The 24,237-nt window shown below is 39.8% G+C and overlaps 1 protein-coding gene across 3 annotated transcripts in view; it reads right to left on the minus strand.

Moving 5' to 3' along the window:
* LOC122570960 (matrix metalloproteinase-2) overlaps positions 1 to 24,237 on the minus strand; it is a 106,911-nt gene that overhangs the window by 15,034 nt on the left and 67,640 nt on the right. For all 3 annotated transcript variants that reach the window (XM_043734029.1, XM_043734026.1, XM_043734028.1), the window contains exons 6-7: positions 3,791 to 3,937; positions 226 to 371 (exon numbers count right to left, since the gene is read on the minus strand). In XM_043734029.1, coding sequence (XP_043589964.1) covers positions 226 to 371; positions 3,791 to 3,937 — 293 coding nt within the window. The remainder of the gene's footprint in view (positions 1 to 225; positions 372 to 3,790; positions 3,938 to 24,237) is intronic.

The following is a 24,237-nucleotide window of genomic DNA, read 5'->3' on the forward strand; positions in this document are numbered from 1 at the left end:
CAGCGAAATATGCCGCGATTATCGATCGAACGATTCAGAGGGAATGTTCAGTTGGATAAATATCTGGATAAAGTTGAACTCTACACAGGCAAATCCGTACGTTTCGAAATATCAAATGTTAGTATATATATATATATATAGGCAGATGTAGCGAAAAAGGCTAGTTTTAAGGAAAGGACGGATTTCTGTTCTCTAGCTTCGTCAACTGAGCTTCTGAGTTCTTACCTTCTTCGTTGCTGTTGTCGTCCTGCAACAACCATATTTCTTCCTCGTCAAAATGAACGTCTCCGCCGCGATCTCTACCAGGAAAGAACGCATGTGCCAGAATCTGGCCTCTCCCATCGAATGGATATCCATCGCCATGATGACCACTGAAGCAGAATACGTAGAAGAGTAAACTGATCGACGTTAAATCGAACCGAATTATTTTCTATTGCTACTTATTCGACTGCGGATAATTCACAGGAAATTCCTCCCGTTACGCAAGTTCTGACGTTTCCGCGCGAACACCACCTGACGATTTCTATGCTATTTGCCGTTTGTTCGGACGTTACCACAGCTCTAAGTTCTCATGGTATCTCGGCCGTACGATGCGCAATCTCTCGCTTCGTTTTGCGGTTCGTTTAATTTGCCGTTTCCCTAGAGTGAGTTTAGAACAGGGACGAGACGTGGCATACCCTGCGCCATAATTAAATTCCGTTCGCGAGTATTTGTCGATTATCCGGACAGCCGATACGCCACTGTTATCGTACCATTCGGATGGCTAATCGGCAAACCGAATCATTCGTCTTCTCTATTCTTCCCTTCTTCCTGGTTTCGTTCGATCTCTGCGCCACGTATAGTATCGGCGTTTATCGTCACAGTCTCGGAATGGCTGTCGAATAAATCGCTTTCGATCGTTAAGAGCATCGATACCTACGAATTAACACGGCGACCGGTACGAATATTATATCCTCTGAGATGCATTTAATCGATAGTTTGCGATCGTTTAATTCCAACGCTTGTTTCTGCTAACGGTATCGGGCCTCTGATATTATATATGGTCGAGTCGAAACGTGTACCAGGAGAGTTAACTGGAACCTTTATAATCCTGAGAGAATTGATAAGACAAGTGTTTCAGTTCGTGATCTTGCGATGCGCAAAGTAACGTTTCATAATTTATATATTTATAATAACGAGCCCTGAATCGAAGCTATCCAATGCCATATTAATTACGTATTGCTTACTATTAGTATATCAAACTCGAATGTAAGTTAAATTTATGCTTTTTAGACGAAACACGATTAAGGTCCCAATTTCGTTAAATTTTGATCAAGAGGACAGGAGAGGCAGATGCATCAGGAGAGAGAGAGAGAGAGAGAGGGAGAGAGGAAACGAACATGGCTGGTAGGGACGCGTTCGATAATAATTATAATCGATTCGATTCAGTCGGTCGAAGACTTCCATGCGGTTTCATGCACGTCACAGATGTTACGCGAGAGATGTTGATCGCAAATTAGGTATACATTATGCAACAGTTCGTCGTTACTTGCAAACTATAGGAAAACCAATAAGTTAAATAAATGAGTTCTACATAGATGACCTAACAGATACGCGTAACCGATATCGGTTCACCTGGCATACCTTTATTTTTTCATAAGGATAGCGAAATTTCATTCTATAAACGATGCTATTCGCGATAAAAAAGAGAAAAGGAGATTTTACGCTACAACGTCTCTAAACTGTGTTTGCATCGGAGAGAAGTGACGGCGATTTACACAATATGTGTACAACACGCGTGGGAAAATATATAAAAAAATGTATCACGAGATGCAGCCGATGAGTCTTTTCTTTTGCAAAATTAACGCAACTCCAAACCAGTAAAGTGGTTCCTTAGCTGCGAACGATCGATTGAGAAATTAAAAGTACGAAACGTTTTCGATACTATACCATAGGATTTCGTACCCTCCGGTTACTTTTCTTTTAACCATTTCGAAGGAGTGGTAGATAGCTCTTTGTTATTTTTACGTTCCGGTAATTTTTTGACACGAAAAAGCCAAAATTGTTCGAAAATTATATTACGATACAACGATGTTCTTTGATCATTGAAATTGTAATTTCATCTGCTTTCATGGTTCAGGTATACGATTGCTCGATACAGCGCTCGAACAGGGATCGTATTTAGGCGCATAATAGCATTGCTTTAGTGTTAATGAGTTAATGTGTAATGTTAGAGTTAATGTAATAGAACTATAGCGGTTGAAAATGTTTGTTCGTTCGACCGCTAACGACCTAATATCGTACGATATCGTTCTGACGGCGCGATGATATAATCGCAGGATATAGTCAAGTGGCGATGTACATTTTCGTTGAAAAGAGCGTAAAACACTTTCGGCTTTTCGAAGCGTTTACTTCGTTCAGCTTGTCGAATCGAAACGTTTTTGCGCGATATACGTTTCTATCAAGATATTAACACGGTACCATAGTATGCAGGCGAATCCGCACGATAATTTTAAGCCGCGTCTGTAAAGGTGCAGCAGTAAACAAAGAGAAGGAAATAATACGAGCAAACAAAGGGAGAATCAATAGCTCGATTCTCGGACTTCCTTGTTATCGGGAAATTTATCGCAATGGCGTAACTGAGAACGGGGTATGATTAAACGGAAGAGGTTTATTTAAAATCTGCTGTTCGCGCGAATTGCTCGACGGCCATGAAAGCTACGTAACGCCGCGCGCTATGCACTCGTCCATATGTTTCGGGGTAAAAAGAAGAAAAGACAAAACGAAATGGGGAAAAAATGGAAAAACAACGATCGTGCCATGTTCGGTTTGAGCGAAGTTCAAATTCGTCTCCTAGTTAAAATGCACTGTGCTGGGATAAAAGAAGGTAAACCTAGCCGTACGAGCGAAATTTCCATTTTCGTTCCTCCCCGATCTTTTCGCTTATTCGCTTTTTAAAATGCCATTTATTCGTACAAAAAAGCGTGAATTCTAATTTCGATTATTGACTAAACAATCCACGTACGATGGAATATATAATAAATAAAATTGAGATATACAGGGTGGTTGGTAAATGGTGGTACAAGCGGAAAGGGGGTGATTCTACGCGAAAAAAGAAGTCGAAAATATAAAATAAAAATTTTTCGTTTGAGGCCTAATTTCGATTATTAACTAAACAATCCACGTACGATGGAATATATAATAAATAAAATTGAGATATACAGGGTGGTTGGTAAATGGTGGTACAAGCGGAAAGGGGGTGATTCTACGCGAAAAAAGAAGTCGAAAATATAGAATAAAAATTTTTCGTTTGAGGCTTTGTTTTCGAGAAAATCCACTTTGAATTTTCGTTCGGTACGCGTGCACTTTATCATATACGTAGTATATACGTAGGTATCAACTAGACTTTATCGTTAACTATCCTCGCTATTTGTCCACTCGCTTTTGTCCCCGATTGTATATCCGTATATCTAAATAATCCAAGTTTCGCGATTTACCTTTTACTCTAAAGTAGCTGATCTCTAGATTGTCCGCTTTTTCCTTAGAACAAATAAATATACGCGATACTTGCACAAGGTTCGCGACACTTTCACAAATGGAATTCCTTAAAGTTACTCGTCTTATACATTTTTCCTTTAATACTCTAAGATGTTGCAGACGAAGTAACGAAATAAGTATACGGCGTTATTACCGTCGTTGCTACTTCTGAGCTTAAGGGGAATATGAAAAGTCTGACAGCTGTGGTAGCGATAGCTATCGCGATCCAGCTAATTTCAGATTCAGCTAATTTCAATAAAAGACGAGAACTCACCTATGAAAGTAAACCAGAATATCCGCCCTATCGCTGTTAACCTCCTGAAAAGTAAGCTTGGAGTTTCTCGCCCAGAGATCGAGGGCTCTGCTTAGCTCGAAACGAACGCCGCCCGTGTCGAGGCCACTCGGTTGCTCGGTTCTCAGGCTGTAACAAAAAGAAAGAAAGAAAGAAAGAAAGAAAGAAAGAAGGAAGGAAAGATCGTTAGGAATCCGCCGAAAATCGATCCCACCGGTGAGCGATGCTTTTGTCCTCTTTATCGGCTCTGCTCGAGAGTGGCTTCGATCTAATAACCACACGCCAGCAAACCGGAGAAAACGTTTCGCGGCGAGAGACGCTGAAAGGGAGACGATTCGATCGAAAGACGAATAAGACGATTTTAGCGAATAAGGTCCGTTATTTCTCAGTGAGAGCGAAAGAAACGAGAAAAATGTTGTTGCATATCAGAACGCGGAAATTCCGTGAAATTGTTCGAACTATGTTCCCGCGGAAAATTAGGGATGAAACGCGTCTTTCGGTCGAGTCTGGCAAAAATTCGATATTTCGGCGATTTGTACGGTTGCGTTGCTAGATTCGTACAATATGTTCAACGGTGTAGGTTCAACGTAAAAAACAAAAGTGCCACGATCGATTCATCGAGAGTTGATTAAAGAATATTTTACTGGCAATGGCAAGGGCCATATATCTCGACTGGACTCCGAGAAATTGCAAATGGGAAATTTCATTTTCGTTACAATTAGATATGGAATAAAAATGATGAAATGAGAAACGATCATTTAGCTAATCGACTTACCGCAGCAAAGTTTCTCGTACCTTCGATTTTACAGAGAACAGCGATTTTACGTTTACTATGGCTATAAAAAGCCGACATTTAGTAAACAATCAGGCTTCAGTCTGAAATAAACTGCGGATGAACCTATAATCGAGCTTTATAGCCTGGCAGGAAAGTTCCGTACTACAACGACCTATTTTCCATCAAACGACCGGAGGAATTTTAATCAAATTTTGATCGGGTATTCTATCGATAGTTGTAAAATCTTACATTTCCCGCATTCACGACCAAAGGAACGTACTCGTTGTGATATTTAGCTTAAAAGATTTTCGAAACGTATCTTGCAGAATGAAACCGACGAAATTTCTACAAGCCAGCGATAAGATGCGACGCGTGTCTCAAAAATTTCCAACGCGCGAATATCAACGAAGCATATAATTGGAAGAAACGTTTGGAACGCGCAAGGTTAAGGTCGAACGATTAATTATTACGATTACTTAGTCGGATCCTTGAAACGGATATGGCCGTTTTAATCGAGCGAAACTGGATATCCCGTGATTCTGACGACATCGTTCGCGCAGCTTATAAAACCAAGCCTTTAAACTGCGACGCTTATTTCCACCGTGTTCGTAATTAACGTCATCCTGCTTTCAAACGGGGACATTTCAAAAGCACGCAAACAGGATAAGCCTATCAGGCTATCCCTTAAAAGGATCGCACCTCGCGTAGACGACTTGCACCTTATCGATGGATCGATCTATATTCCTGAGAAATGTCGCGTCGCAGCGGTCGCCACATTTACGCCCAACTCATCGTTTCGATCTTTAACCCTTAGAGTGCTATGGATGCATATATGCGTCTGGCGAAAGTCATCGGTGTGGACTAAGCACGCATATATGTGTTTGTCAATTTTTCCGACCACCTACGCACAAGTAATATTATTACGTTTGTGTGAGATAAATATAAATGCATTTCAATGTTAATGCCGCGTTCGAAGAAACTGTCTTTTCTTTCTTTTTTTTTATTTAATATTTTGCATCCACAATTTGTCGAATTTGGACATTTGGTAGAATAATCGTGGCGGCACAACACAATTATCAAGAAGAAAATGTGTTGTTTGCGTGAAAAATAAGAGAAGGAACGACAGAAAATGCGATGTCGGATTATGTATCGATGATTGTTTTGAAATTTTTCACGCACAACTGAATTATTAACTTGCGTTATATTTACTAAATTTAGTTTCCTAGTTTATTGTTTTCTAGTTTACTACCCAAATTCTAGTTTATTGTAAATTTCAATGTTTATAATAAATAATTAATACTACAAAATAACGCTCTTGAATCATTTAATCTCGTGCAAAAGAATTACTATAACTTATTACGATTTGCGCTTTGAATAGTCAATCAACAGAGTTCAGTCTAGCGAAAAAGTATTCAGTCCACAGCGATCGTCAGCGCTGGCAGCGATAGGCTCCGAGTATTCAGCACTCTAAGAGTTAAAGCTCGACTGGAAGAAACGTAGCTTTCCTTTCGATATTTCCAAAGCATATGGCAGTGTATACGCATCGTGTTATCGATCGATCGATCCACCTGAGATTTGCGCTTGATTATGGTTGGAACGTGGTAAATAGGAGTCGAATGTAAATACACGTAATTGCTAATAAGATTGCTAAAGTATAACTACATTTATTAAACGATCGATCGCTCAAGATCCGGATCAGGATGCATTTTTTCCGCCATATTTTCCGCGCAGACTTTGGGAGGAATAAATACGCGCGAGGTAGTCGTTAATTAAGCCGTGTCGAGATCGTTCCATCGAAGCCTAATTAGAAGAAGAAATCAGTAGGAAGGTTCGAAGGAACGGAAAGTAAGCTGCGAGACACGGTGCAACGCAGCTGGGTGGGGCAAGCGAAGTTCTATTCAGTCAACCGAAGCGAACTGGCTTTATTCGCTTTTCTTGCTAGAACACCTGTGCATCCGCGACCTGGCTGAATTTCGAAAGGTCGTTTCGCCCTTTCCGTGTACCAGAACGAGGCTGAAAGACTGAAAAGCTGACGCGAAGGGCCGCGGGCGATGCGGATACACAGTTATGCAGCTCCGTGACTCGACCAAACGGCGCGACGTCGAGCGACGCATTGCGTCGTCTCTTGCCATTGCTAAAACGCGATCAAAACGCTGCTTTCGAGCCTCATTTTACCGGGAAATTGGTTGAAAGCGAGCAACGAGAATACGCTTGTTCGCAGGAAATGTCGTCAAGGTTTTCGACCGAACAACGAGCCTCTTGGTACGTACATATTTACACACGCTTGTGTATCACTTGCGACGAATTGCAAATTCATCTGACACTGCAGCGTCCGGATATCGAACTTTGCTACGTTATATCTGTTGAGAATTTTGGATCTTTGAAGCCGAAATAATGTTATGGGAACACAAAATTTACACCTTTAATTAATGTTTGAATAATTATACATTTACTTAATGGACGATCTCTATTATATTTATCGATACATATCTGCACGCGTCTCAGCACTTTCTTCTATACCCGACTATTAACCGACTGTCCTTCCAGATGCTTCTAACGACTGAACTGTTTACATTCATCTGTTTTAGCCGCGCACACACATACTTCCACTGATACTCGCATACAAGTATTCTTACTGCGCGTTCAACCTAGTCCAGCACAGAAAATTATACATATCTCAACAATATCTATCCCCAAATTGCTAGATCAAACGTTGAACTTTAGGTGAAATACGATTTACAGAAATATCGTTGCATCGGCCGTGCTAAAGTAGCAACGACCAATCGATGTGACTTTTAAACCGACCTTGCAGGAAAAAAGATAAAATCCTGAATTTCAAGCGAGTTGCACGGAAAACTAAGAACAGATATTCCACAGCTATTTTAGTGGTAATCACGGAACAGAGATCTTGCCGAGTCAAGCGTTTGTTAGACGTGTCGTTGATAGTTTAACACTGAAACTGCCGATAGTTTTAACACGAAGCTATTTCTTCCAAAACCAGTGAAAATGACTGGTCTTTAAAAATACGTAGTAATGGAATATTTTCATATTTATCGATTTATTACTTTCTTACAGAAGCAATTCCATGTTATGTAGTACAATTCTGGTACTATTCATCCACCTGGGACCATCATCCCTAGAGGGGGATTGACACATTTATGAAATTGTAGAACCAGTCATTTCGACTGGTGTGGTATTTTTAGTGTTAGCATCGACCCGGAATTTTCCTGATAACTGGTATCATCATATCGAACGATACGCAGTAAAAATTTGAAAAACGTGTGGGAAGTTGTACAGAACGGGGAAACTGGTTAAATGGAGCTCGATAAACACATTGCAGGACTCTTGTACATTTTGACAAGTAGCAATAATTTTGACTGGTATTGGTATAAGTAGCCTCGATACAAAATTATTTTCAGTTTGAATACATGAAAAACAAAATAAAATTCATTCTGTTATTCTTTTAGTTGTCGTTGCGAAAGTCATTACATCGTTGCGTAAAAAAAGATAACGCGATGTAGGAATTTTATAATAAAATTGTAAAACCAGTCAATCTGACTGGTGTGGTAGTTCTAGCGTGAACTCGTCGCCACATTTGAGAATCATCGATAATATCGTTTAAGAGTTTAAGAAGGATGTTTAGCTGTCGAAAGGGATGTCACCGTTTTGACGAAATTGTCAAATGAAAAAGAGAGTTTAATCGACGAAGAAATTTCGCTTGATGGATGGATCAGAAACTTTTTTTTATTATATAATTAAGTTGTACTTTGTACGAACTTTGATGTAGTCGTGCGTCCTTTATGGATATTGATTGTCACATTACGTCACGTCGCCAAGGTGCACTGCAATTTTCGCGTTTACGCTGTTCGTACCCGTCACGTCACATCTTATCAACTCCTTTCAAACTTGCATTATGCCAGACCAGCGGTATTCTCCTTTGATCATGTTGATGTAGACACGCGGTCTTTATATCTCTCACTGGTTTTCGTCTTTCATCTAGCATATTCAAAATTCCTGTTTCCGTTTTTCTGTTGTATTTGGAACTTTGATCGTACATTGCTCCCTTTTAGCAAGTTGAATGGCTGCTGAACTTACGATGCCTGTTTAGAATTCATAACTTTCGCAATACACTACATGCGTTACAAATGTACGACTGACTTCGGATATTAACACTCCGTGCACGAATAGCATGAATCGGGGAAGAAATACTATACGTATTCTTTAAATTTTACAACAATTTTCCTTTGCAAAATAATTGTCCGGTTCTAAATTAATTTACTACCATTTTCAAAAACACACGTATATCGCGTGTTTGCGTTGGAAAAATTAATGGTCCGGACACGGTTATTTTACGTGGCTAGAAAAATATCCAATTAGTATCTAAAATTGCAGAGCAAACGAATGGAATGAAAAGGTGATCAACGGGATAATCGAGACGTTCGATCGGACCGAGATGGAAAGAGGGAATAATTTTCGTCTGTGGAACATTTCTCGCGAGCTTTTGTTCCTTTTCATCTTCGACGTATCTTCGCCGTGCAAAAAAGTGCGAGGAAAAAGGAAATGGGATCGTAAGAACAATGGGATGGGCATTTGCGACCATAATTTCTTCTTTTGACTCTCTGTGGCTTTGTATACGCGCGAAATATATCCAAGAGGTGGAAAAATCATTGGAAAAAACAAAAGAGATACCTGATTTTCGTCACTCGGTAAGTTGCTAGGATACGAGAACAATATCCCGACGACGTGACAGATCAATTACCCTAATATCAACGCATCACACGTTCATTAACTAGGCTGTTACGTCGAGCGACACTCTACCTAGACCAGGCTACACACCGCGGGCAAGATGGCAACCAGATGTCCGCACGTCCTTACGGCATAGTCTCAATAGTCTTAAGATCATATGTTATAACATTTTACCTAATGTCCCACTGGACAAATTGTAAAATTAAAAATAAACAATATAATAAAAATAGTCTTAAGGACCTATCATAAATCTCAGGCAGTTTCTAGCTAAAGTCCTCCAGACCGAACAAACATCTTTTTACTGATTCGTTTCCAAAGCCTATTGTTTATTACGGGAAAGTTAGTTTTGCTCACGTACGATACTTTACAGTAGCAATTATCTATCGAGGGCGGCTAAGACCCTTCCTAGTCCATCAACCTTTCTTTATCCAGTCAGAAACAAGTCTACTGCCCTCACTCTCCTAACCAAAATTGTCATCAACAAATCCGACGGTCCCTTGCTTTAGACACACCCATCACTAGCTTTCCTCCGACACAGCATCGCCGCCACTTTAACTTACTTATTCTTCACCGTTAGAATAGTCAACATGTCATTACCGGGTTTCTATCCTTAAATCAATCACTTGTTTAACTTATGCATACGCATCAGTGTAACTATCTTCTATATAAAGTTGTTGGGATAAACATTAATTTATACCTGTTAATTCAGTGTAAATTCGGTTGAACCACCCCTATTGTCGCAACAGAAATCAGGGGATCGATCATTTCGTGGCGTCGATTATCTAATCGTAATGGGAATTTACGACTCCCGTTGACGTGCTTTCTCGCGATCGCGTCTCTCCGCGAATGGTCGAATAAACAAGGCTGTCGTTCATCAACAGGACGACATTCAACGTAGCATTGAAAGCTATCGAGTAGCTACATTTTGAACTAAAATTTATCGTACACGTATTACGATTATATCATATATTTTCAAAGAAACGTTTTACTCGTATCATGCAGGAGGATACAAACTTAATTCTGCTACGACACGCGTAGCTTTGCTAAGAAATGTTTTTAACGACGAGATACCATTTGTAGCGGTAGTTGAAGAAAAACTAGCTGTGGCAAATGCCGATATCACGAGAGGAAGGCTTCCTTTCTGAAATTTGCGGAACGGTGTATGAATTCAACAATAACGAGTAAAATGAGGGAGAGTGAATTGAAATCGTGCCACGAAACAAAATGGCAGAACGTTCATGGGCTGGCACGAAGTAGAACGAAGGAAATAAAGTGGAGAATGAAACGATACATCACGCTGCGATATTAATTTTCTGCTCCCGTTTGCTCGGCTTCTGCCCCTTCCTCTTTTCCTAGCTATCGCCAACTCTGCGCTTGATTATGCGGATTACATATCGCGCAGCAAATATAAAAAAGAAAGAGGAAAGGAAGGAAATAAGCCGAAGAATCAGTGCGTATAAAACGGAATAAATAAATATGACACGTGAACGGTTCGGTTTAAAATAGCTGTCTCGCAAAAGTTTGGATAGTTGCGCGTTAACCCTTTCGCCTAAGTGCTCTCCCTGTACGGAGACGCGCGCCACAAACGCGCACAGTGGCGTGATCGCTGTATAAACGTTTTCCTAAGTCTTAAATAACAACTGTGCTGAATAAAACAATAATAAAACAATCTTTGCTGCAGTATGGTAAGTATAATTTACATCTTTAATATGAAAAGGCTTAGAAAATTACAGGTAATATATTACATATTTACGAGACTTTACGATAAAATGTTTAATATAATTAATTATGAAAAATAAATTAGTTAATATATTGATGTGTAAAGATTAGTAACATAATTCTGAAGGACACATTTTGAAACAAGGATCGTCGCGTGGTCGACGCCTATAAGCGGCACCCGAAGCGAAAGGGTTAAAGGAGGTAACGTTTTTTATTAAAGTTGGGTACCTTTGATGACGCAGCAGATGTGTCGCACGTTGTCAGACGTGTAAAGTAAAATCGAAAATTACGAAAGTCCAATGAGAAAATAGAAGCGGAAGATACAAAGAGGATGCGCGATGATCGATATATAAAACGGAAATAGGTGGATACGTTGAGCAGATTAGTATGTTCTAGAGGAAACAAGGTCGTATTTTAGGCGGAAAAATCGTCAACCATAAAATCGCACACACTTCATAGCCATCGTTCTTAGAACAATAGTAAACGCCCCATGGTACGTTAGAAACGAGGATATTCGGAAGGACCTGGGAATACCAACGGTCGAGGAGGAGATCACCAGATGCGCGGAAAGGTACAGAGAAAGAATAACAGCACACCCAAACCGGCTGGCTACGGAAACGATCAACACAAGCATAGAAAGGAGACTAAAAAGGAAACACCCAGCTGATCTCACAAAGGATATAACATAAAAAACACGAAGATGGTACCCCGCTGGGGGTAACCATTCACATGCTATTCAATCACATGTTACAACATTTTACCTAATGTCCCATTGGACAAATTGTAAAATTAAGAAACAAACAATACAAAAAAAAAAATAAAAAGAAAAAAAAACTTCATAGCCATCTCAGTCCGCTTAAGTCGAGTTCCTTTAAATCGAGCCAGACATGGCCCTCTTTACTTTGGATTATCGAGACTACCGTGTCCTACATTGGCAACAAGTCATCGAAAACTTCCATTTTCTTCGAATGAGAAGAAACAATTGTAGTTCGATGAAATAACGTAAAAAATCGAAGCGTGCAGAACGTTAAAACGTTATATTGATTTGCCTTCAATTTCGGGAGCCTCGGTACCGAGATATTCTTATTTCTTGAAACACACAATACAAGTATAAAGATAGAAGATATCGGCGTTCATCCGTTTGGTACGCGGCAAAGATAAAATATAGTTGGCGTATCGAGTTTTCTTACTTTATTTCTCCGTTTGACTTATCTATTCGCCAGTTTCAATCGAAGAACAACCGTGCTTGCAATTCTAACGACCAACGGAATCACCAACCACGAATTCGGCTCGTAAAATTTACGACAGGCATAAAACGAGAAGATGGAGAGCCATCGTTACTTTACGTGGAAACTCTCAACATGTCAGTTTCCGTTCGCGGAGAGCTTTTCAGCGTCTAGAGTGAATTATTTTGCGCTTCTTGCTGCGACGATTAGAACATCGACGATCAGTATCAAAGAAACTTAGTCGAATACGTATTAGAACGTAGACGATCGTTCATACTATTCGCATTACGTTCGTTCATATCTATTTATTTTTATAGTTGCAAAGATTAACGAGGTATGTGCCCGGGAGTTTTCTGACGAATTTTCAAAGTTACAAACAAATAGGAGGCAGGGAATTCGTAACATTTTTATTCGCAGTTCGAAGTTGCCCGCAGCGGTTGGCTCGTAGAAATTACATTGCAATTTTCTGCTCGCCGGACGAAATAACTCGCGAGTAATTACATCGTTTCGTGACGTACATTGTTATTCAGGCTGTCGTAATCATAATCATCGATTCCTCGAGAACGCACCTACTCGCTAGATAAGAACAGTCGGAAAAGAAAAGTAAATTCCATTTGTCAATTTGTCGTGTTTAACGGAAGACCGAATAGAGGCGAACGCGTTCGCGTCGATCGGAATTCTGCGACAAAACCGTCCCGTTATCGTGGTCGAATAAACATCAAGAGGAAAACCGCCTCGACGATATCACGCGAAACAAGTCCTATTTTCAGTTCTATAGGAAATTCTATAAACTGTTTCATGGCGTTTCAGCGTACCACGGAACGCATTGTGTACCTGCGATTGCAGAACCGGTATTCGATATTCCGGTAAATTTCCAATAGCGACGTGACTTTGCGTCACCAGTTCACGAAGATCGATTTATTTCACTAAAACGGTTTTCCAAGTGATATTCGTAACGCATTCGCAGACTAAATCACGGACAGTGTTTCGCACTAGTATTTGGTTCAACATGGTACCGTCGACGAGACGATATTCCACTTGTTAATTACAAAATAGATCGGAAATAATATTTGTAAAATTTAGAGTGAAAAACAGAGGTAGTTGACAAATTTAGGAAACACCTTGTACTTTTTAAAACGACTGCTATTAACGTCTACGTTAATTTCCAACTCGGTCGAATATTCATTTTATCATCGAGTAAAATCGAGTGTCACGCCGCGTCGCGTCGTAAAACGATTTCGTTATACAGCGAAATCGATAGGACGGCTAATCGCAACGCAAAGCCAGTTTCCGTAACTATCCAGTCCCACAACTACCGAATTGCAACTTTTAATCGTCCCAACAGAGCCGTACAATTTTTCTTATTTCGCCTAGATGTTTTTACGAGCGCTCGGGGAGACGGTACACCGACGGATGAAAATCCTTCCCTCTACCCTCGTGACCGATCCTCTCTTTGCCAATGGGATTCCCTCGACCGCGAATCCAATCACTCGAGTCGCAGGCTAAAAAGCTCTCGAAGCTTTGCCTGGGAGCTCGTGTGATCGACAGATTATAGAGAGCCGTCCCGTAACCGAGTGGCATTCGACGCTCTGTGCCTTCGGTGTCAACGACGAGCTTCGACATTCGCGAATCCTACAGGATCGAGTGAATCGCTCCGTCACATACACCGACCGGAATATACCGTGTACCTGTATTCGACAAAGCCTGCTTTTGACAAACGCCGTTTATCAACCGTACACATGATCCATTATACGCAGTTTATGCATACAGGCTGGTCCTTTCTTTTTCTTCTCGCTTTTTTCCTTCCAGTTCTTCCGAGAAAATTCAGCCGTTGATTCGATAAAGTTTAACGCAATTTCTAATTTTACGAACGTTTTATCTTTATCGTTTCGATGTACTTGGATTTTTCGAGATTTCAAACGTCCTTTAAAAAATTCAACTTTTCCTTGCAAACTTGTTTCAAATTTTACGGCGATTATTCGTCCGAGAAAAAGTCAGTGTTTTAAGTTTGGCCTAACGATAAACCATAATATATACCTAAAGGCCAGTATATCCAAGCGATATCGTTCGCGTTTTAGTTAAATTCCTTGGGTAGTTCTCTATTACCTTTTCGTTAATTAACTTTCTCCGCGATATTTCCATTAAAGGTAAGAGAAAGTACGATGGTTTTTACGACACAATTTCTAAATCTGCGTTTACATTGCTTTGATAATGAATGGGGCAAGAGCGTAATGCTAGTCACGGATCGCGAATGGAGTAGTACGTAGAATTAATTAGCACACTGGCTCATGCCGGCGAATTCCTTCGGAGTCTATTATGCATCGATGTTGCAGGCAATATTTCCTACGTTATTGCAAATGCGTTGATGATATGAGAGTGAAAATTAACATGAACACGTTACGCTACTCGGAATAGGAAATTCTCCTTGATTGCCTGTCAGAAATGGATCGTTAAACTTCGCGATTGTCATAAACACGAGGCGGCTATGTTGTCCGTGATAACAGTAGGCTGCTGGCTATACATGCGCTGCTGGGGTACTGGCGTATTTTCTTTCTATTTAAGAATCGTGGAAGAAAAATCGGATTTCGGTCGCCGGGATTCGATCCCGAGTTCCGAACGTTCGTAACTTAAGGCGCTAATCACTGCGCTGCTGTCGTCCGTTGCTAGTTAGTGTCGAGTGGCGGTATTTGTGCTGTCGAGTGCCGCCACAGTACCCCCTTACCAGTGATAAATGATAAGTTTTCCTCTTTCTGTATTGTGCTCAATGGTCGTACGATTTATTCGTTGTTTTCCGTGTGCGTTTGTCAGGGAGTTCGACATCTGCGGATTGTCGTTTTCGCTGAGGAATAAAGCGTCTAAGGCAGGGACTACCGGATATAGCCTTACTGACGAATCCACCGGTAGTCCCGGGACGAAACGCGACGAATTCAAATCAACCGGAGGCGGCGACGACTAGCTACGACGAAGGAGCAGCGGAGCAAAATAAATTATAGCGAATCCTCGATCCGCTATAAATTAAATGACCTGAAAAAAGAGGAGCAGCTTCGCGAAGAGGCGCGGGAATGTATATTCTAAAGTGGCTGAGAGTTTGTTTGTCCGAGACGATGCAAGTATGCCCACCGGATGGTAACAACGGTCGCTTCGACAGGTAGAGGGCGCCAGTGCAGTCGTAAACACTTTTCAGGCGATTCGACCGCCAACCGCCAACATTAGAGAGTTTGAGGCGGCTATATTTTGTCCGTGATATAATGGTAAGCACAGCTGGCTGTAGATGTCGCTCTGCTGGCGTATTTATGTATTTTCTTCCTATTTAAGAATCGTGGAAGAAAAACCGGACAACTTCGGTCGCCGGGATTCGATCCCGGGATCCCAACGTTTGTAATCTAAGGCGCTAACCACTACGCTATCGCCGTCCGTCGGCTAGTTAGTGTCGAGTGGCGGTATTTGTGCCGTCGAGTGCCGCCACAAACATTTGGATATTTGGCGCAACCCGATCAAAACACAAGTTTCGCGTTTATCTTTAATGAATAGCTAACGTTGCAAAAAATTAGATCAAAATGATTTATTTGAAGCGTAGTTCGAAAGTGTCCAAATACGATATTTCCGCACGCTATTGCACATATTATCGCGAAACTTGCTCATTTATTCAAGAATTACATCATTTCGATTGCGCAAATTATACGCTTTGCAACTGTAAATATATTGTACAAGATCGTGATAATTTGTACAAGCTTAATCGACGTACAATTAAGCTTGTATTTAGTTTTGTTTAGAAGCACAAACAGAAACGTCGACGTTGCCTCGAATCGGTTCATTTAACGAATTGAAAATGGATTTATCGATGCGTGGGAACAGGTAGCGACGAAGCGGTGACGATACAAATAGCTGGCGTAAATCTCGTTAGGTAGGAAAAATGGAGAAATGAATTAATTAGCAGTGACGTGGAATAATACGCGTTGCGTACAAAACAGAAACTAGATATATGAGATTCCGTTCTTTCAACTCTTTGCTATTTATAATATATAATTATATATATTTTCGATATATACGTATACTTGTTGCATTGTTATATTCCACGAATTCTGTTTGCGTATTTTACACGCAACGTAAACATTCGCGCTCTAATAACAGGCTGCTGTAACAGGCAAAATGTAAAGTAACTAGAAATACGCGACATTCTTTCCATAATGCGATAAATTCCTAGAACTCGCGAAACGCAAATTCGTTTAACACGTGAAATATTTTTTTCTCTCGCTGCACAGGATTTTATATTTATTTCGTTGGAAGCGAGTCGCTAATTCTTGGCTCGCGGCTCTCTTTGTTCGTAGAATTGGAGGAACGGAAATTCAGTAGCACGCACCAACCATAAATCCGTTCTTGCTGCAGTGGAATTACCCAACAGGTTTTCCGGAAAACCCAATTGAAGTCCGCTACGTGGATACTGGTCAGCCTGGCCGATTTGACCGTAGCGTACGACGAATTTGGTTTACGGAATCTGAATCGTTCAGGTTGAAATGCGCGCGATGACCACGATGAAAATTGAATCGATTTCGCCGTGTTTCAACGAGTTTAACTGGTCGGAAGATGAACATCGCCGCTATGACTTCCGATGATCTTGGCCGCAATGCTCCTTCCCTCTTTTCATCTATTCTCTACGTAGTTTAGCCTCCAATTTTACGGTGGAAATATCAAAACGGCTAACGTTGATAGGAACGGCGTTGCTAATTCGTCGTCGTAAGCTCGACGGAGCGATAGATAATCGAATTTTCCTCGATTCGCACAGTTTGACGAAACAAGTGATAAATTGATCGAGAGTGATGGACAGACAATCGAGTAGATAAATGGAACGGATGGACAAGTACTTAGATAAAATGATCGACGCGAAAATTGATGAACCGATCGAGTGACAGGTCGTTATACGAATATACCGAATTTCCCGATCGAATCTCGTAAAATCGCGAATTAATTTTCCTCTTGGAACGAACGTGGCTAATGACTAATGCGTTTATCGCACTTGGAGGTATATGACGAGCTTTTCAAGTATCGTCGATCGTAACAGATATCATCTCGTACTTGTTAAATATATATTATTCGTTATACGAATTTATATATATATATCGTTATACGAATAGACGTCGACTTTCGACAAGATCTCGGTGCAGTCGTTATAGACTCGTAAAACATTATTTTCAGAAGATTTCGATCTATTACTCTATTTGTTAGAAATTCGCAACTATTTTGGTGCGTGTATGTGTCTTGTATTTTTAGTTCAACTTATTAACGTTAACAACAGAATTCGTATTTGTGTAATAGAGAAATTCGATCGGTCGATTATTAGGGAATAATAAATTTTGTTTTAATCGTTTAACGAGTCTTATCTTATTTTCGTTTAAAGCTTTCTCTCAAACTGTCTTTCCGAAACGTCATCGATATCTTCTTTGTCTATGGAACAATTTTCACTGACACTCCGTTACGAAAAATCCCATTCATCGATTAATCGTACCATTTCCATTAAATAAATTCGATTCCCAACAAATATTTCACGATTCTTCCCATCTTGAATATTTTTAGAAGCGAACTTGACTTTGATTTATCTTAATAGAAACTACGATTTTATCCTGAAACCTATGTGACGTAAGTCACAAAGAAAGTTATATTTCGTTTAACTTCGCGGTAAGATCAATTTCTACGAGAATAAAGTAAAAGTATATTTTTCCGTAAGAAAAATGTCTCAAGTTCGAAAAGCGGAAGCGAAGTCGCGTGTGTTTGAAAGTTACGAGTTAGGTACTCGAGTGCCGGCACATGCTTCTTCCAACGAAATAAACAAGTTTATTCGAGGCGAAGAAAAGCTCGAGGGAAAAGTCAGCAGAATAGACACATTGTATAAACGGATAAATTGCTGCGACGATTGTTTTTTCTCTCCACAAAAACGAACGTCCCAACGATCGTTCGAGTTTCTGATTTTACACTGCTCTTATCTCTTCGAACTATCTTCAAATTTATCGTAAAATTTTAGTCAATGTTACGCATAACGCATAAACACACGGTTCCACAAATGGCGCTTCAAAATAAATGAAAATAAATCCAGTCATATAACCTTCGCGCTGCGAAAACAATCTTGCCCACGGGTGACCATAAATAATATTCCAATTCCAAACAAAGATTCAGTCAGATATCTGGGCATGATTCTGGACAGAAGAACGACATGCAAACGACACATCGTAGATAAATCCGAGCAACTTAAATCAAAATTTAAGAAATTCTACTGGCTCATTGGCAGACGTTCCAACTTAAGCGTGCAGAGTGAAATAATGCCATATAAAAACCTGTTTGGACCTATGGGATCTAACTATTGGGAACAGCGAGTAATTCCAACATAGAAATTTTTTAACGACTCCAATCGAAAACTCTAAGATCCTTGATAGATGCACCTTGGTATGTTACCAAGGAAACAATCCATCGCGACCTTAAGATACCCACGGTTAAAGAAGAAATATCCAAATTCAGTATTAACAACCACCAAAACCCATTAGTTACTCGATTACTTGACACGACGGATCAGATCCGCAGACTAAAAAGAAAATATCCATTGGATTGAAGCATTAGATTCAACCAGAATCGAACATACTAGAAACTCTTATAATCCAAGTTACAGTACCACGTCAGAGTAATTTACTTATAATTCTCCATGAGAATTGATTGTAAAAAGTCTACCAAATAAAAAGAAAAAGAAACGATTCCAATCGAGAACTCTAAGATCCTTAATAGATGCACCTTGGTATGTTACCAAGGAAACAATCCATCGCGACCTTAAGATACCCACGGTTAAAGAAGAAATATCCAAATTTAGTATTAACAACCACCAAAACCCATTAGTTACTCGATTACTTGACACGACGGATCAGATCCGCAGGCTAAAAGGACATAAACGTTAGATTCAACTAGAATCAAACATACTATAAACTCTTATAATCCAAGTTACAGTACCACGCCAGAGTAATTTACTTATAATTCTCAATGAGAATTGATTGTAAAATTCTTCCAAATAAAAAAAAAAAAAACGCATAAAAATCACCGTTCGTGCTGTGGTTGAATATTACGCGTGTATAGAACGTGTGCATTAAATCGCGCGACTTATACGCTACCAGAAGATTACAGAGGGGATGAAGATACGAATTGGATTTTATTAAAAAGACGACTCTATTAGCAATCGATTCGGACGGCCATTACTGCCAGGCTTGGTCCATTTTCTGTAGTGTCCTTGACAAAAGATACACTTTTAATCGGTTTTATAGGATGAAAGCTGCATATATACATTATATGTATGTATATATGTACATATAATATACATATATACATATACATACGGGAGAGGTTAAAAACGGCGAGTGCTGCATCGCGCCGGTTCGAACATTACGTACACCGGTCCGATGGAATCTCGTTCAGTTAACGCAATTAACTATCCTAGAGCGCGTAGTGAGACTCGAGTGCCGCGTAAAAATGCAAAATTGGATTAAGCATCGGTGAAAGGACCATTAGAGGGAGATATTAAAAGTTAGCGACGCGACGGCTTTAGTTACTGGTATCAGAACAGAGCGCGTGGCTGCCAAAGAGCCTTGAAAATTGGTGCGGATTCAAAGCCATCGACTTCCATGCGAGAAATTCACGCTCAATTCGTTTAATAACGAACGAAGCCTTTGAAAAAAAGCAAGAAATATTATTTTCTCTGTCTTTAACAACGATATCTCTATATCGTTATCTTCTTTCGGAAAGATCATTTTCTAGCGACCGTTGAGTCTAGAAGAGAAGAGTAACATTTCTGGCAAAGTATTGGTATTGACATATCAATTAATCGATTTTTATCCGTGGTCAGGCTCGTTTGGCAGCGCTTGATAATTCCAAGTTGTGAAATGCAACGTTGACGTATAAAAAGTATATTAGGAGAACAGATTATGAAGCAAAGACGTTGTAAGAAAGAGTCGTGCAGCATCGATCGCTCTAAATTGTTTCGTTATATCTTGGTGTAGAAAATGATCTTGAGAAATGTAAAAATCGAAATCACAAGCGGAACTTAATAAAAAATTAGATAATTTGTAAGAGTAAGAACGTCGTAATTTGTAGGAAATGAAAAATTGTCGTTCAGTGCCGACCAATTATTTAATTAACAGAGTTTCTCAGCCTCGATGATAAATAACGTTAAAGAAAGTATACTTAGATGTCGCGATACATATCTTTATCCAAACTTTATGACAATATCATGATAGAAAAGTTTTTCATCATTATCACGTTAATTATTTAATATTTTCTTTTTAATAGTTTATTTACAATCAATTCTCATTGAAAATTATAAGTAACTTCTTCTGGCGTGGCTCTGTAACTTGGATTATAAAAGCTAATGCTTCGATCCAATGGGTATTTTCTTTTTAGTCTGCGGATCTGATCCGTCGTGTCAAGTAGTTTTCTAACTAATGAGTTATGGTGATTGTTAACTCTTATATTATATCCCTTTCAGAACTTGTATATTTCTTCCTTAACCGTGGGTATCTTGAGGTAGCGATGGATTGTTTTCTTGGTAACATAGCAAGGTGCATCTATCAAGGATCTTAGAGTTTTCGATTGCAATCGTTGGAGAATTTCTACGTTGGAATTACTCGCTGTTCCCCATAGTTGGATCCCATAGGTTCGAACAGGTTTTAATATGGCTTTAACTGTTTGATATTAGTTCTGTATTTATTGTTTCAAAGCCAAAAGAGTTTAACAGGTTCAAGAAATTTATTTTTTAATAATGCCACACAATTATACGATTACAAACATTAGGCGTCACATTTTCGCCCATACCCGTAAATATTTACGATTCGTTGCACCGTGCATCGCAGAGGGAATTTCGCCTGTCCCCAAACAGGTAATGAACTTGGAAATCGCTTCGATTCTAACGTAAATGAGACATGTTACTAATAAACTTGACTAAAGAAACGAGTCCGGGTAGTTCTAGTCGGTTAACAATGGATGGCGGGAGGAAAGCTGTCCTGTTTTTCTACTTGTCCAAAAACCCTACAAATTTGCATCTACTTGACTAAACCGTTTTACCACGTTCATATCGGATCTTAAGTCTTTAAACAGTAAGTTACCTACTTGTCACTTCACTAAGCTAGCGGACCAGAGAAAAGCTGATTTTCGTTGACTGGCCGATCTCCCCGGCAAAAGGTAGGTATCGGTTCACGGTTGTGACAGTATGACGAAGGTGTCTGTAGATAAAGAGATGATCCGCGAAGCGAATACCGGGTGTAAAAGAGAGCATCGGGCTCTATTCGATTTTTGTGCGATCTTCTTGTCATCTATGTAAACGCGTGTGAAAGGTCGTAAGCTCTCGAGCAAGCAGTCGAGCACATGTTCTTCTCATCGAAGAAAATCCGGCCATGATATATAGTCGGAGGATCGTCCTTTGGTTCCCGAGCTGGTTCGGATTTTCGTATTTTTTGATTTCTTCGCCTCTTTCATCGACGCGTTCCCATCTGATAATAGTACGAAATAATCTCGAAATTTGTTCGCATTTATTTTCAGGAGCTGTTTGCTTAATAGAGACAAAATATGATTCGTTTGTTGACTATCCTGTCATGCTATCGAAAATTCCATTGCCTAACTGCTGTACCTATGTATGCAAGTACTTGCGATCCATGTCGTCGGTGAAATGTTGTTTCGTCGAGAGAGTTGAGAGAGACAGAGAGTTTATATCAGCCGCTGTTATTCATCGTTCATCTAGTTACGTTCTCCTCGTTATTTCGTTATATTAAGATCCAAGTTGAAAGGAAAAAAGGGGAGACTGTAGAAGGATTAAATAAACGAAGCAATTTGCTACGAGGCGCGAAAGACAGCCACTAAAGTTGGACAAAGGTAAAGCAAAGGATCGTCTTGAAGGTTTCTCGTTTATCAGAAAGCTGCTGTGTCATCATGGCTTTACAATAACATCCCTCCTCTCTGTCAGCTCTCCGTCTGCGTTTTGGTCGCGAGAGAGCCTCTCGTCTCCCTCGCCGCCACAGGCTGCACCCTCCAATGCACTCGTGGAAATGCAAGACGTTCCATCTGTATGTATGCACGTCGCTGCATCGTTCGGTGAATATGTCGTCGAGAGAGTGGTGTAGGCACTCCTCCAGAGAGAAAGAGAGAATAAAAGAGAGAAAGAGAGAGAGAGAGAGAGAAGGGGTAAGAGAGCGGGAGAGGAAGAGGGAGATTCCTCGTAGAGACGCTGCCAGAGGGTGTACCTAGGCAAGGGCAAGGGCATCTAAACAAAAGATATCAAAGGGAGAACACCATCGAGACTCTTGAATAAAGAACGTGCAACTGGAGACGCGGTGAGACAGATGGGAGACGCGACAGAAACAGGAACATGCTAACCTGCTTCCTTCTTCGCTGCATACCAACCCGATGCGCTCCAATATCTTTCTCGCTCTTCCCTCACTTTCTTTCCCTTTTTCTTTTCTCTTTCTTATCTCTGTTGCCGCTCCTTTTACTCCTGAAAATGCAACCACCTAGTTTTTCATCTCCTGGAATTATTTATGTACCAAGGAGCGAGATTCATGGATTCCTATCTTTTCGTACATCGAGTTGAAATTCTCCGAGGTTTCTGGTTGTAAATTCTATGCTGTTTTGTTTCCTAGTACGCTCGATACGTTGAACGTTGAACGTTGAACGTGGAGAGTACAGAAGAGGAGTGTACACAGGTAGATTCGAGATACAAAACTATACATGTACATGACTGAATCTATAATCTATGAGACAAAGTAGAATAGTAATCTTAAAGGGTATGGTTTCAAACCATATTTCAATATTCTGTACAAAGTTTCGTACGCGACAGCATTAACTATCAATTGATCAAAACGCTCACGAACGATGGAAGTCGTTAAATAAGCAATTACGATCTATACTCTATTATAATTTTGGTGAACCTGTCGAAAAGTTTTATCGTGACGTACATATAATAAGAAAAATAGTAAAAGAAAGGGCGAATCTCCGTGACCCTGAAAAAATAAAATACCGTCGACATCAGTAGGGGCGTTAGTCGGATCACGCACATGACGCGGTGCTGGTTAAAATTTAGATGAAATCAATTAATAATATCATCGTTGGATTTTTCTATGAATAAAACAGTCATCTGTTTCTATATCTTGTATTCTATAAATAGAATTGCTATTTCTGTCAAAGCTTCTAATACTGTAATACTTTAGTATAATTCCGTTTATCTTCCATTAAATTCCTTGCAATCCACTGTTATTTCTGTTGGATAGTTAATAAAAATAAATTGAAATTAAGCTATAAGTCTCAGCATTTTCAGTACCTTTCAAATAAAACACTATTTCAAGGACTTCTCCTCGCAAATAAAACACTTTATTTTCAAAGGTACACGCACGATCTAAAATACTATAGATTATTTACTATCTGGTACTTGAAACGATAGTCATACTTTAGATTGCGGCTGCTTCAAGGCGGTCGGTTAAGGTAGCGCACAAATGCATTCTCGGCGAATGCATTCGCGTTAACGCGACTCGTAAGTGTATGCTAACAATTTATTCGATTATTCTTTCTATTATCCGTATGCCATAAGCGTTTATTAAATTTATTTAAGAAATCCCGTTTAAATTCGCGAAAGTGTAGATTTGCGATAATTAACGAAGTATCTTGTCCTCTTCAAAGTCACGCGAGACCGGACCGACTGTTTCATTATTTTTCTTGTTACGTCAGAAAAAAAATGATTAAAAAGGTTTGGTTAAAGTTCACGAAGAAGTAGCAGCTTTTTTTTTACGAGTTCACCGAAAATTCTATCGAACGACGTAAATCTCCTAGATATATCTGACTTTAATTTAATAAATTGAAATGTAAGCGTGATCTAATTTCGTTACAAAGTTTATTTAACGTTAGCCGGCAATGTATAGAAAGGCGTTAAATCTGTTATGATTCGTAGCAGGGCG

The sequence above is a fragment of the Bombus pyrosoma genome, linkage group LG9, assembly GCF_014825855.1.
Source record: "Bombus pyrosoma isolate SC7728 linkage group LG9, ASM1482585v1, whole genome shotgun sequence".
NCBI classification, from domain to species: Eukaryota; Metazoa; Arthropoda; class Insecta; order Hymenoptera; family Apidae; genus Bombus; species Bombus pyrosoma.